Below are 16,997 nucleotides of genomic sequence, written 5' to 3'. Positions count from 1 at the left end.
GCTGTCCTTTATATTTCTTACAGAACCATCGTTTTGTTAATGATTATTTGGCGAGATTGGAAAATGTTAGTCTTTGTGAACAACTTAATCGTATATTTGTTTTGACGTATATATAACACAGTTACTATATTCTTGTTTCAGGTATCCCATGGCTGTAATACGGTTGCAGAAAAATAAGACCAAATTTCTAACCAGTTGCAGTTTTCTTCTTTGTGCCTGGCCTGAACGATGCTTGCTATTTATTGATTTTGATATATACTGTATACCTATATCCGTTAACATTATTTGATATATTTACCCTGTAGCATTTTAATAATTTCCTAAATACGTAGACGTATATATCGCATACATGTGACCTTTATATACGTTTCTGCTTATAAAATAATGGGGCATATCAGGACTCATTTCACGACATGTATGTCGTACAATATGTTTTATACTTTGCCGAATACAACAGAGATACACATTTAAATATATATTTTAGATCGCGGAAAAATATTTCGATAATTTTCTGAATCGCACGTATATATCGTAACTCGAGCATCAAAGTTTCTTAATGTATCGGTACGAATATATGTCGGCAACATTTTGATAATTCTTCGTGATTTATAGCGGGGCGTTTTTTTTGTTTTGTTTTTGTTTTTGTATTTTTAATATAATCGAGGGTAGAGAGTGGTGAAAATTTGATTATTTTCTTAAGATAATTGGACAGACGTAAATGGTGTGCCATGTAGATTTTGTTCTTGATATATCCTGCAACATTTCGATAATTTTCTAAATAGAATGGGACGTATACATTGTGTAACGTTGTTTTTTTTTTATATAATTTTCTAAATAGAATGGGACGTATAAATTGTTTAACGTTTTTTTTTTTTTTATATAATTTTCTAAATGTATCTGGATTTATAAGCGTCATTTTGCTTTCATTTTACGTGTTTTACTCCCGACCCTCATAAAGTTAAACTCATAAAATCATAGCCGGAATCATTTTACCGATGTCAAATCTTCTAATAAAATCCGAAACGTTACGTGTAGATTATCTTTTTATTCATACAATACATGAACGAACATTTCATCTTAACCCTGGGATACTGATTTAGTCGATAAAATATGGGTCTCCATTCCCTATGGGATGTCGCCACAGCAAGTACCCATTTCTCCCCGTAGCTCAACAAGGACTCTTCTGTATTTTACCTTCGAGATAGGATATTACGTAATTCAATTCATTTCCAAAAGCAACACAGTATGAAGGATTCCAGGATACATACAGAATATAGTAGTCTTGTCACAGCTCATGGTCTTGAAATTTGTTTAAATATGCATTCCTATGTCATGGGTGTGTAATGAGTTCCTGCCTATACCCTATATTTATATTATTGTAGAACTCGACACCGCGACATTGTCGATGGCACGCCGACTTCTCAACGGTCCAGTGAACAAGATAATTGACCTGTAATCAGTGTCATCTGGACTGGCAGAGGTTGTGTGTTGTAACTGACTAGGGCAGTGACCACACCATATTTGAAACAATGATCTAGTACATGAACGTTTTGCTTATGAAAACTCCTCACCTTAACAATAAAGTTCGCAAAATTGGTAAAACGAATTATGGATTGACGACCGATACCAAACCGGTACAAATTAAGGATGTATCGTGGATTCCCGTAGCAAGGACCCATTGTAATACTTTGATCAAACATTCGTTACGATAATCTACAGTAAGTATTTAACCGAGATAAATACTTAAGATAAATGCGAACTGTTAAGTGATTAAACAGTATTTAGTATTATCTTTTATTTTTTTTAGGGACAGTGATGGAATAAGAAAGAGTGCGTGTATGAAGACTTGTATTTTGCACGAATTTACCTGGACCCGAGACGTGAATATCAGATAACGCGTCTCTGTCTTGACAAGTTTAGTAGATAAACAACGGAACATTATTGTTGCTTATGTTTATGAACTCTTCGGTCGATTATTAATTCGCCTATTGTAGTTTGTAATTAATTAGAAAACATCTTAGGTGGTGTACAAATGATATAAGTAAATAGCCAAATAAAAAGTTTGCTATGAAGCAAATGTTTCTGTTTTTCTCCACAGTCCCCACAAAACTCCGCCAAACCTGAGGCCAGCGGTTAGAAGTGACAATGTCGGGTGGCAAATTCCATACTCCTGACTGAAAATAGTATGTTTTAACGTAAATTGAATCGACTGTTAATTATCGACAAACGAAATCTAGGACCTGGGGAGGGGTCATGTATATGCATGTGTGGATTATATATTTTGATCAATGTTACATAAGAAGAAAACGAGATGCTGATATCGAGCTGCTTAACTCACCTGCGTATCATCAATAACAACTGCTGTGTTTAATCAATAAGCATCTTGATTATCTGATTGCTCCAAGCTATGTCCCTTACCTGTACTCGAATCAGATCAAACGGACTTGAGGCGTCCTTTAGAAAGGTACTCTACCTACCTGTCAAAGCGCTATCCACGGGTGGCCACATTAGCCTTGTGCAGGTGTCAGGTACATCCAGTTCAAGTTCTTTAGGACTTTGAGCGAATTAGCTCATCAGTTTACAGACATATTATTTAACATAATTCACAAAATCATATATATACAGGTTCAACCGTGGAACGGCTGATAAACAACGATGATTGGAGAGTGTATTTTTATATTCGTTACATCAAAGTTTCATGTATTTATGATTATGTAATTACATGTTAAAAAGTATGTGAACACATGAGCACATGCATTGAAGTAATAATTCTAACCTTTTCTTTTTCCATGTGCAAGTGTCAGGTACGTCCGGTAGACATTCTTTTCTGACCTGATGTAAATGTAATTTTTGATAGCGTTGGCGCTTTCGTAACTGCAGCAAGTTATTTATATAACCACGAAAATAACATATTTTTGTTAGTTTTACATCATTTGTGAAACGGGATATTTTCACATATATCAGACGATTCAATGTTGACGTTTTACAGCCGTTTTACCGCTCCCTGCTATGTACACAAACGGGGTACGGATAAAAGCCCGCACTTGACATTAGCCCCCGGGACATTAGCCCCTAGGACGAAAGCCCTTCACACTAATAAAAAAGTGGACATTTGCGACATCGATCATATAATACTTGCAAAATGGAACACTATAATAATTCAACAAGTTCGGTAAGTTAATTTGTGTTTCTGATGTTTTATGTTCTATTACGGACACGTATCTAATCAAAAGTCCGTGGAACAACTGACGTAACAACTAACGGTGATAAATAAAGGCATTCAAAAACCTATTGTATATTCAAATCCCATACGACTAATTTATCAGACGACACGTACCCATTCCGACTCGTATCCGTAAATCTATACAGATGTGGTTTACTCTACTCACAAAAAAATACCAACATTTGGTTAAGTTGTTCCTTAATTATTTTCGGATTTGGAAGATGCATTTATTTCAGCTTTAACGAAGTTGTCAAATAGCTGGTTTAAATGATGCATGTGCAGTTGATATCATACAGTAATGTGGTTGCAAGTTGCCAGAATTTGCATTGACTGCTTCCACTCGCTCTACTTACTTACTTAACAGGTGTTACGTCCGCTGTATTACGACCTTACGGTCTTTCAGCTGACGAAATGACGAAGACGCCCTCTTGCTGGTCATCAATTGATAAATATTTCCACTTCAAGAATGGTTTTGAGGAAGATGGACATCAGCTTGACCGGCATATTCTAAGTCCTGTGCATCGACGAATCATTACATAAAATAATCTTTTGGTTTTCCTTCCTTTATATTGGCCTAGAGACCAATTACATTACATCGTTAGCATGTGGAGCTTTATCAAATTGTTGTATATGAAGAAAATTGTCAAAATGTTATGCAACACATATCCTGTTATATAAATATATAAGAGAAATAAGCTAATAGTCGTACGCTGTGCGCTTCGTCCTGTTCTGCTTAATGAATTATCAAAATGTGACCCAATATGGTAAAATACGGCCAATTATTAATAGAAAGTTATCCCGATTAACAATACATCCGGTCCTGTTTCATTTCACAAAAGTATTAACATTACGATAAACGATACACATGCAAGTTCTATTCAGAAAATTAGCATGATACATTATATGTGTCGGTATAATATTTACGTATACCATTTATTTAGAATATACGTCCCAGTATATCAAGAAATTTGTCAAAATTTTACACGATGCACATATCAAATTATTTAAAAATGATCAAATTCTAAGAGTGTGTTTGAACTGAACAAAGATGGTCAGAATCGCCAGGGCTAGATACAGGAAAGGCAACTGGTAAGAAAGTTGGTTTGATGTTTTCAGTTCTCGGACACCTGAAACAAGAAAATGGCAATAGTGTTATATTAACGTAAACACAATTATGATATAACGAACCTGCTCCCTGAGACAATTATGAAAATGTCAAAGGGAACACGATACTTACGGCGACACACTGCGTAAGTATGCCTTTTGATCGGTCTTAAAATAGACCGCCTGCTGGCGCTGTGTTCGGCCAGACGTATAACTAGTCATGTGACAACAAGTTATCGAACGGGTGAAAAATACACACAAAAATAAAGATACAATGTGGGTTTGGGTCCGTTTTTACGTTAGATATATGCTGATCAGCGCATATATAGTTAATATTAGGTCTATAACAGTGTGAATATCGGTGTCAACACACGATTTTTATTAATTACACACTGCACAGTACTGTACATATGGGCGGCTACTTACGTTACGAACCGACTGTTTCAACAGATCACAACACGTGAACAGATTTATTGAGAATATCATTTTAATTAAGCTTAGATACCAATTGGAAATAAGAGATATTGGTTGTCGATTGTGATATGCCCTTGTACAAAACGTCGTCGGTCCGATTGCATCACCGCACCGTGCAGTCAGATCTTTTGTTATCGGAGGTAGAAAAGTATCAAACACACACGGAACAACGACACTGACCATTACACTAAAAACAGACGAAGATAAGCACAAATTAAAACACTTTACCGGCCGTAATGTTGAAGTTTACAGCGACCGATGTATGATTGAATTGGTGACCGACCGATCGCGAGTCGCACGCGGATGATTTATAACAGCACAGGTAAAGGTAAAGGAAACCCCGTGCTGCTCTCGCCGGCAAGAAGGGGTGCCCGAGGGCACAAATAAGAAAACATCTGAATTTTACCCAACATATCTGAATTCCAGCATGCAAATCGGAATTTCATAATACTTATCTGAGTTCCCCCCAACTTATCAGAATATAAAATGTATATCTGAAAAACTAAGACTTTTCGGCTGAAATTCAGATATGTATTTTAAAACTCAGATTTTTCGCCAAAATTCAGACTTTTACAGTTACCAGTGTTACTTCAAGTTTAACAGGATCTTCAATTATCAGAGTTGATATAAAAGTTTGACTATAAATTATTGTGCTTTGACAACAAAATTATGAACCTGCATATCTGTAAGTCTACTCTGTAGGCATGTGATGGCTGCTTCCCTCTGTAACACTACCATAGTTACATAGACTGGGCTGTTCTGTCTGTGGTGTGACATGTAATGGACATATTCTGGGACCAGGCTCTCAAATTGATCAATTTGTCTTGGTTTGGCTAAACATTCTGTGTTGGTTGACATCAGCACAACCCAATAAGGTTTATTTTCATCTTCTTTTGATTTCAGATAAGGAAGATCTGTGAACCTGATCTATTGATTGTCCTGACCAGCAGCCGACATCACTCACCGACCGCCATCTTGGATAGAGTTTTGTGTGGATTATCCCAGATTATATATTGTTTCCAGTAAGTATGATGTTTTCTGACCTACCCTGATCAGCTACAAAACAGTCTTACCCCTGAACCTGTGTAACTGTGACATTGTTAGGTTACATATCCTGGGTACATGTGTACCTAGACATGTACAGAAGTGACATTACCTGTATACACCTATACCTAGACATATATAAAGATGATATAACCTGTATAAAGGTGACATTACCTGTATAAAGATGATATAACCTGTATAAAGGTGACATTACCAGTATACACCTGTATAAAGTTGACATTACATGTATACACCTGTATAAAGGTGACATTACCTGTATACACCTGTATAAAGGTGACTGTACCTGTATACACCTGTATAAAGGTGACAATACATGTATACACCTGTATAAAGGTGACATTACATGTATACACCTGTATAAAGGTGACATTACCTGTATACACCTGTATAAAGGTGACATTACCTGTATACACCTGTATAAAGGTGACATTACATGTATACACCTGTATAAAGTTGACATTACCTGTATACACCTGTATAAAAGTGACTGTACCTGTATACACCTGTATAAAGGTGACTGTACCTGTATACACCTGTATAAAGGTGACATTACCTGTATACACCTGTATAAAGATGACATTACCTGTATACACCTGTATAAAAGTGACTGTACCTGTATACACCTGTATAAATGTGACATTACCTGTATACACCTGTATAAAGGTGACATTACCTGTATACACCTGTATAAAGGTGACTGTACCTATATACACCTGTATAAAGGTGACTTACCTGTATACACCTGTATAAAAGGTGACATTACCTGTATACACCTGTATAAAGGTGACATTACCTGTATACACCTGTATAAAGGTGACTGTACCTGTATACACCTGTATAAAGGTGACATTACCTGTATACACCTGTATAAAAGTGACATTACCTGTATACATCTGTATAAAGGTGACATTACCTGTATACACCTGTATAAAGGTGACTGTACCTGTATACACCTGTATAAAGGTGACATTACATGTATACACCTGTATAAAGGTGACATTACCTGTATACATCTGTATAAAGGTGACTGTACCTGTATACATCTGTATAAAGGTGACATTACCTGTATACATCTGTATAAATGTGACATTACCTGTATACACCTGTATAAAGGTGACATTACCTGTATACACCTGTATAAAGGTGACATTACATGTATACACCTGTATAAAGGTGACTGTACCTGTATACACCTGTATAAAGGTGACATTACTTATAAACACTTGTATAAAGGTGACATTACTTATATATACCTGTATAAAGGTGACATTACTTGTATACACCTGTATAAAGTTGACATTACCAGTATACACCTGTATAAGTGATATTACCAGTATACACCTGTATAAAAGTGACATTACCTGTATACACCTGTATAAAGGTGACATTACCTGTATACACCTGTATAAAGGTGACATTACCTGTATACACCTGTATAAAAGTGACATTACCAGTATACACCTGTATAAAGGTGACATTACCTGTATTATGCCTTACCTTGACACATATATAGGTGACATTACATGTACAGCCTGTATAGAGATGCCAGTTACGTTATACACCTGTATAAAGGTGAAATTACCTGTATTATGCCGGCCTATTGCCTTTATATTTATATAGGTGACATCAGTAAAACAAATCTTTTCAAAGCCTAGAGTCAATGCTAACTTTGTGTGGGGATTCAAAAACAAGCCCTATAAAATAATTAAACAGATGATCCCTGACTTTCCGTTACTGATCTATGTCAGGTCTATTTTGAGTACACCTATACAGCTTCACCAACTCTTGTTGTGGTTGTTACCGTCTGGAAAATTAATTGATACCTATTCTATACTCTTGCACTTTATATTTATGTTGCATGGACATGAAGGAAAGTAAGATGTCAATTTATTTCCGTGGTGGTTTCTGTCTACAAAAGTACGAAAACCTAATTGGGTCACTAAGAATCTGAGGTTCGCTGTACTTATATCCCATACACTTATATACATCATGTAGGTTTAATTAGCACTTCAGTTGATGAAATTGGCAAAAAAAAGGAGCTTAAGGATTTTGTAAACTAATATAGTAATCCGTTGCTGTTATGTTGGTTATAGATCAGAAAGTATTAAGCCTACATGTTTTGTTGAGATGTCTGTACATGTATCTAATAGGTCTATGTTGAATTAAGAACCATTAAGATTCTCTTGAGCCTGGGCTGCTGTTCCAGCCCATTCCTTTGCCATAGGTCCCGAGAAGCTTGGGATAGATTATCCTGAAAGTGTTAGCATCACATGTACAAATGCATTTGATTTCAATATTTTGGCTTCAGACTCTGGCTAGAAGGGTGGAAATTACATGGAAATCATTTCCAGTAATGTGCGATGAAAAATTCCACAGAGCCTGTAGCATCATTTCTGTGGAAATTCCACAGAATTCATGGAAAATTTTTGACCGATTATGGTCCCAATCCTCAATTGGTTGGTCATGATCATCTCCCCTCAGGCTAAACGACTATTCCCCGAGAACCTAGCTCCCTGACATTCTATTTAGCCAGCTTTGTTTTAGATACATCCCTAATAATTTGATTACCATATAGATCTTTACTATTGATCTCCGATCCTGTTATGAGCAGACATATGCATGGTATTCCTTTATTAAGAACTTTCTGATTTCCTTGCATTTTGTCTGTATGTAGAACAATGCTTTGGACTCAGACAGATTCATATATACCAGGAATGTTCAGGTATTGATCATAGATAACATACATGCAGCAACATGTAACTTTGACAAGGTGAGGCTTTGCAGACATTTAGTTCATCAAACCTGGGCGCTACAGGGAAAATGGTTAATGTATGGGTTCATTATATATTAAAATGAGGCTCTGCAGCTCAGAAGTATAGGGTCATTAAAGTGAGGCTCTCCAGAAGTATATGGGGTCATTAAATGAGGCTCTATAGCCCAAAAGTATGGGCTCATTAAAATGAGGCTCTACAGCCCAAAAGTATGGGGTCATTAAAATGAGGCTCTACAGCCCAAAAGTATCGGGTCATTAAAATGAGGCTCTACAGCCCAAAAGTATCGGGTCATTAAAGTGAGACTCTACAACCCAGAAGTATGGGGTCATAAATTGAAACGCTACAGCCAAGAGTAGGGGTTAATTAAAGTGAGGCTCTACAGCCCAGAAGTAAGGTTCTCTAAAGTCAGAGGCTCTGCAACCCAGAAGTATTGGTTGTTGAACTGAGGCTGTACAGCCAAGAAGTATGGGTTCATCTAAGTGAGGCTCTACACCCACGAAATACAGGTTCACTAAAGTGAGGCTCTACAACCCAGAAGTATGGGGTCATAAATTGAAACTCTACAGCCAAGAATAGGGGTTCATGAAAGTGAGGCTCTACAGCCCAGAAGTATAATGGTTGTTAAACTGAGGCTTTACAGCCAAGAAGTATGCAGGGCTCACTAAAGTGAGGCTCTACAACCCAGAAATACAGGTTCACTAAATTGAGGCTCTACAACCCAGAAGTATGGGGTCATAAATTGAAACTCTACAGCCAAGAGTAGGGGGTTCATGAAAGTGAGGCTCTACAGCCCAGAAGTATAATGGTTGTTAAACTGAGGCTTTACAGCCAAGAAGTATGCAGGGCTCACTAAAGTGAGGCTCCACAACCCAGAAGTATGGGGTCATTAAAGAGAGACTCTCACATAGTCCAGAAGTGTGGGTTTATTATACATAATTATAAAAGAGAGGCTGTTACAATCCAGAAGTATGTGTCTTCTGTAAAGTGACTCTTTAACTTACACGATGCTATATATAATCTGCTGTCTGAGGAATTCTATTGTTAGACAATCATCCAGTATTAAAAGATTAGGACCTTTTGGACTGTTTGTTTAACCTCTGTGATTAAGGTGAGGGGTTTCTGATAATACCCCTGATCCTGATCAGATAGGGTTTACCTTATAGGGATACTTTAAAGCTAAGAAGGGATCCAAGGTTAAGTCAGTGATTAGGTAAGTAGCTGAAGGTAAGATCAATGACAGTTGTTTTCAATAACCTAAATGGTTATGTCACAGACACACTGATATTTCAACATAGCAAAGACAGTTACATACAGGTATAGTGGAAACGGGAATATGGGGAAGAATGCAAGAAAAACAAATATGTAAACAATGAAATAAACACCTTGGAAGAGTTTTCACAAGAAGTGATATTTTGGTCAATGTTACTTTCAATTTAGATATAGATTGATTGCACTGTTTGAAAAATTATGAATTTTGTTTATGAATTTTGTTCCTAATGTATAACAATCTATAGTAAACTGTGGATCATTTTCGTTAGACAGTTGGACCAGGGTAAGATGCTTGACTACCTTGAGCTCCAGGATTGAACCGCAGCCTTTTGCCACGCCAATTAACTGCTGACCTACGCCAAAAGTGACACGCCCACCAGTTTTAGCCATGGCCACCTCTCCCCAGAACAGTGAGTAACATATTCTTACTTCATTTACTTTCAGTGATGTCTATAGAGCCAAACTCAATGATGACTCAGTATAATATAATTTGATTTTCAGTGCTGTTGAGCCAAAACTTGGTGATTCAAAATGTTTCGAGAAGATGTGGAACAGGTTCTGTCATAATAGTTTTCAGTCTGTAGTCATGGAATATATGTGTCATAATTTGTCTTCATATCAGCAAAGCAAATAAAAACCTTTGCTCGATAAACTATGTTCTAGCAATATAGCCATCAGTTATTTAGTTAAAAGGGTATTGAAATCCTAGGTTTTAATTTGTGTGTGTGGTCAATAAAATGAGATAGACAGAGCAGCTCTCCAGTAATCTTTGTCAGCTGACCAACATCAGATAATGACATTGACAAATACAAAAATAGCATCATATTCAAGTACTGGTGTTCAGAATGCTATAAATGTGACTTTTGTTTAATAGTTTCATATATCATGAATATGAAATAAATCAATTTAACATGTAAATATGGATTAATTACTTCTATAAGTAAGCATACAAGTGATACCTAAACAGATATCTATTCTGATCTGGTATATTTTCAAAAACCGAAAAAGGTTTTTTCCAGATCCTAGAAAAAAGGGGTTTCCCCCTAATTCTAGGGGACATTATGCAGGGAATAAAAGGAAAATGGGTTTGTTGTGATCACTTAGGCTAAAGAGCAAATTAGCAGACATTATTCAAAGGAGAATCATTGAGATAGTTGACTGTAGGATTTCAGCCTGATGGTACGTCCCTTGTTATCGGATTACAGTAAGTGATCACATCTCCCAGACCTGCCTTAAGAAGCAACACAATCTTCAATTTCCTGTGCTCCGACATGCAGATAATTACGAAACTTGGCACGCAAAATTTTCAGGAGAGCTTGCTTTGCCAACAGCATTTGTTCAAACGAATAGTTGGTCTCATGAGTCGTGTAGATTTGTATGCATCTAGAAGTGTAAATATGCATTTTAAATTTCAAAATACAGCTGGTAAAATTATTATTCCTTTTGCGATATGGGTTATTGATTTCTGTCGGTGAGTGAGGACAAAACTCTTGGGATTCCACAGCCAGACTGTACATAAACATTTCCAGATACATTTCAAATTTTGTGATTAGGTTCATGTGAAGAAGCCTTGTTAGCTTACAGTATAGGAACTGATATGAACATCGATATAAAGTTCACCTTATCTGAAATTAAACATACCTTGATGTTTATATCAAGATTGTTGTGAAATTGAAATAATCATATCAATAGAAATGTCTCAGTTATGCAAATTTCCAGCTACTTAGGGCATCTGCAGAAATCCAACGAGACGGCTATATGTTACATCCATCTTTAATCCCACGGTTAGCTGTGGGATTCATGAAAATTGAGACATTTTTATTGATATAATGAATTCTTCCTTTTGGTGGATATGGATTTTGGTTAAACTAATTACTTCCTGACACACAAATTAATTACCTTCAATTATCAGTAATGTGGGATCATCAATTTATTACATTAATAAGATTTGGAAGGAGACTATCAAACAGATGTATCAAAACCCCATATCATCACTCTACTAATTTGTCACTGAGCTGTACTGTATACCATAAGGTCCAAGAAACCTGAAAATAGTTCAAAATTCAAAGTCATCAGGTCACTGTTACTATAAATAGAATCACATACCTCATGTAGAAAAAAAATCGTTGTGGAAATACCAAAGTTGATTGTCCTAGGTTGACTCCACCAAATTATAAACAAATAGTAAAGTGCATGATGTCTGAAAGATTTTGTAATTCAAAGTGGTCAAGTCAATATCTAGGTCATCGTTACTATAAATGGAACCACACACAGAAAATCATTCTTCATTTTGCTGAGTGTAATTTTCCTTTGGTTGTCACAATTGAGTTTGAATCCCATGTGGGCAGTTGCCAGGTACTGACTGTAGGTTGGTGGTTTTTCTCCGGGTGCTCCGGCTTTCCTCCACCTCCAAAACCTGGCACGTCCTTAAATGACCCTGGCTATTAATAGGACGTTAAATAAAATCAACCAAATGTCACTATGCTTTACCAAAGCTAATTGTTTGATACCAAGTTACGGTCAGAGAGTTATGTTACTTCATGGTTGTCTCTTACTTTTATCAAAGAAACTGTTTTAAACCTCTCATTCCGATACCTGGGGAAATTCTCAAAACATCATAACATCCTTTGAGTAAGAAATATAGAATTATAGAGAACAAATACTTGTGTTAAGTGATATTTTAACCAGTCTTGCATGTGTTTTGGCAAAATTATGAAAAGCCATTTAATGTCTAGAATTATTAAATTCTGTATCATCAGTTTGAAATATCATGCTAAATATTTTCGGACATATTAATATAAGATAACATTTGATACGTGTAAACTTCAGACCAAAATTTATTTGCACAAATTGCATAATAATTATTAGACTGTAAAATAGTGATAAGCAATATTATTATTTTATTAACATACAGTGGAACTTCGTTAACTCGAAGTCGACGGGACCACGAAAAAACTTCGAGTTATCCGAGTGTTCGAATTAAGCGAGTTATCGTTTTTGGTGAAAAGTTTGGTCAATATTTGTCAACATTATATAATCATTATAACTTCGCTCTGTCGCTCATCAGTTTAGTGTGAAGACTGGTCAATACATGTAAATATATATGTAATGTTTCGTTATGTCACTTGTTATTTGGTGTAGTTTTGCTGATATACAGTCACGATAAAGTTTCTTTCACTTAGTCATTTCAATAACGATCTGATGTGCAAGTCATGTTTGCAAAAGGTAAACGATAAAACGGAATTCGACAAAATAACAAGTTATTAATGTCAAAACAAATAACCGTTTAAGTTTAACACAGATTGCATACAAAACGTAACAGAACCATTACCTTTTATTGGACATATATAAAATACTGTTTGATCGGCCTACTTACTTTTTATTGATAACCACGCCATAAGCACCGGAAGTTGGGCTGCGCATGTGCGTATTAAATGTTACTGTAACTGAGTTGGCGTTTTATCCGATTTAATAGACAGCACTGACCGTTACAGTTGTACTCTGAACACCTCGGCAGTAATTACGCTATTGTTTCAGCAGTTTAAAGATTTAATAGGCGCCGGTGACTGTGTCATTTCTACACCTGTAAAAACATCAGCCGGGTAGATCTACCGGTGTGTCAGAGATTAGTTCCGCTTGAGCGAACGGGTAGATGAGTTGTTGACTATCGTGTGTACTGATATCGGCGACCGCCTTGGGAAATTACCTGATGTAAGTAAAGCAGTACTTTTTATCACCAAGACTTGTTGTTATAAGATTCAACCGACAATTTCTTTTATGAATTTATGAAACACTTATAATATCATGTAGGTTAGTAGTGCCGATATGTTCAGTATTACAAACGGAATTTAGCTCTTAAAAAATGTCGGCGTTTGCCACCGATCGACGAAAATTATACTTCGAGTTATTCGAACATTTCAAGTAGGATTTTTATTGTTGGGACCAAATTTTTACTTCGTATTATCCGAGTTTTTCGAGTTATCCGAATTCGAATTATCCGAGGTTTTTTTTACTAAGATAAAGAGAGAATTCGGCCGGGACTGGCGAGGTACTTCGAGTTAAGCGGGGTATTCGAGTTATCCGAGTTCGAGTTAACGAAGTTCCACTGTATTTCAATATTATTATTTTTTTGTAAGATAAACTTAAACTATGGTCCTACAACTTCAGACCATAATTGTTTGTTGGTTTTATCGACTTGTGATCTGCCAGAGTCACTTGATACTGACACCATTGATGATGAAGATGGTTTACTCTGATCTTAAAAATATACCATGTGGTCTGTGATTCATTACAGGTCTCAGAAAGTTGGGATATCATTCTTTCAAAATCAGAAAGACATTTCATTGATTAAACTTGAGTAAATGCTTTATGACAGTGCTTTGTTTTCAATCAGATGTATAAAAGATGAGTTCCCAGCATCCGAAACATCCTGTATATTGGTATTGTACGACTTGTAGACTGGTCTCACAGGAATTGATACGTACTGTATATAATTAGGTTTGACTTGACAGATATTGAAGAATATATCACAGTTTCAACTTTCCAGGCTCACATTTCTTTTAAAAACGCATAAATCATCTTTTATAGGTCCACACACTGAACTTTGTATATCGTTACACAAAGAAGAATATAGACATTTGGGAAGTTTGTGCGATAACTAGTTGTAACACTTGCGCTTTATAAAACAGGTGTAAATTTTACCTTCTGTAATGGCATTCCTAGCTTAGACTAATTGTATAGTCCGTATGTAGCTTTGGTATTTTCTGCAAAATTTTTCCAAATGTAACATAATTTTGGTGGTTGCTGTTGTTAGCAGGGTATAACTTCGTTCTATTTAGGCATTTCTCCCCCATATGACAGAACTAGTATACAATGCTCCTCTCTTTCCCATTATGGCAAGGCTATACATGCACAATCCTCCTTGCTTTCCCGTTACAGTCATCTTCGCTAGCCAAGGCTTCTGATTACGTTACACTACACGAACCCTTGGCGGATATAGGCGTCAGTTCTGGCCCTCTAGCGGAGATTCAAAATTACCACTCTTTACGCATGGAATTTTCGACCAATCAAAACGAGCGTTACCGATTTACTTCATCTGAGATGTTTACAAACACACATGGAGGCTTGTGTAATTTTGATGAGATATGTGATCAATGACTTAAATAGATTGATCAAACACTGCGAATGTTTCCCTAAAGATAGTTTGTCTCTGTATATAGGTAAAATGCCATGACATAAGTCGACATTGTAGCTCTGTACTGGGTGCCGCAATTTTTGTTTACTGCGAAACCAAGCCTGAACGTAAAACGCGATTTGATTGGGTGCCCTGGGATTCCAGGGCGCGACGGTTTGAACACGCCTATATCCGCCAAGGGTTCGTGTAGTGTAACGTAATCAGAAGCCTTGGCTAGCGAAGATGCGTTACAGTATGACTATATATACAGTGCTCTAATTCACTCTCCAATTATGGCAGGACTACACGATGCTCCTGGCTTTCCCATTACAGTAGGACTATACGATGCTCCACACTTTCCCATTTGAGCAGCACCCCCTCAGACCATGTAGTTACATGACAGATATAGAGGTACGACAGATCACAGGAATTTGAAATGGGACCTGGGCCATGGCCAGCCAGCCAATGTCTGATTATAATGAAATTATATAATTGTGCCATGTATTTGTCATGTCCCTGAGATCCTGGAGCAGATCTCTGCTACAATTTCATCTATAGGCATTATATATTTGATGTGTTAAAAAAAAATTATATATGTTTATATACCATGGGAACGGACTGTGTTTTACGAAAATGATAACATTACAACCTCTTTGACCTTTAACCTTTGTCTCAAAACGTTTATAAATAATGTTTTAGCCTTTAAGTACCTTGCATGGTTTCATGTATGTCAGGGATGCTGAATATCTATGAAGCCCTGCAGCGATGAAGAAAGTTAAATCTAATTTACCATTCTGTGATACCAATTCAGCATTCTGTTACACCAGTTTACCTTTCTGTTACACCAATTCAGCATTCTGTTACACCAATTTACCATTCTGTGATATCAATTTACCATTTTGTGACACCAATTTACCATTCTGTGATGTCAATTTACCATTCTGTGATACCAATTTACTATTTTGTGATACCAATTTACCATTCTGTGACACCAATTTACCTTTCTGTTACACCAATTTATCATTCTGTGACACCAATTTTTCATTCTGTGATACCAATTTACCATTCTGTGATACCAATTTACCTTTCTGTGATGTCAATTTACCTTTCTGTGACACTAATTTACCATTCTGTGATGTCAATTTACCATTCTGTGATATCAATTTACCATTTTGTGATACCACTTTACCGTTGTCTGATACCAATTTAACATTATGTGATACCAATTTACCATTCTGTTATACCAATCTACCAGGTCTGTGATATCAATTTACCATTCTGTGACACCAATTTACCATTCTGTGACATCAATTTACCATTCTGTGATACCAATTTACCATTTTGTGATACCAATTTACCATTTTGTGATACCAATTTACCATTCTGTGATACCAATTTACCATTCTGTGGTACCAATTTACCATTTTGTGATACCAATTTACCATTTTGTGATACCAATTTACCATTTTGTGGTACCAATTTACCATTCTGTGACATCAATTTACCATTCTGTGACACCAATTTACCAATGTGATACCAATTTACCATTCTGTGTTACCAATTTACCATTCTATGACATCAATTTACCATTCTGTGATACCAATTTACCATTCTGTTATACCAATTTACCATTCTGTGACACCAATCTACCATTCTGTAACATCAATTCACCATTCTGTGATACCAATTTACCATTCTGTGATATCAATTTACCATTCTGTGACATCAATTTACCGTTCTGTGATGTCAATTTACCATTCTGTGATACCAATTTACCATTCTGTTATACCAATTTACCATTCTGTGACACCAATCTACCATTCTGTAACATCAATTCACCATTCTGTGATACCAATTTACCATTCTGTGACATCAATTTACCATTCTGTAACATCAATTTACCATTCTGTGACAT

At 36.2% G+C, this 16,997-nt stretch overlaps 1 protein-coding gene across 1 annotated transcript in view; it reads left to right on the top strand.

The window, feature by feature from the left end:
* LOC117329509 (protein Fe65 homolog) overlaps positions 1–16,997 on the top strand; it is a 178,566-nt gene that overhangs the window by 21,001 nt on the left and 140,568 nt on the right. The window contains exons 2-3 of the mRNA XM_033887475.1: positions 5,705–5,823; positions 10,179–10,319. Coding sequence (XP_033743366.1) covers positions 10,298–10,319 — 22 coding nt within the window. The 5' untranslated portion in view covers positions 5,705–5,823; positions 10,179–10,297. The remainder of the gene's footprint in view (positions 1–5,704; positions 5,824–10,178; positions 10,320–16,997) is intronic.

This window comes from Pecten maximus, chromosome 6, assembly GCF_902652985.1.
Source record: "Pecten maximus chromosome 6, xPecMax1.1, whole genome shotgun sequence".
NCBI lineage: Eukaryota > Metazoa > Mollusca > Bivalvia > Pectinida > Pectinidae > Pecten > Pecten maximus.
The sequence above is the reverse complement of the archived record's forward strand: the minus strand, read 5'-3'. Positions and strand labels throughout refer to the sequence as shown.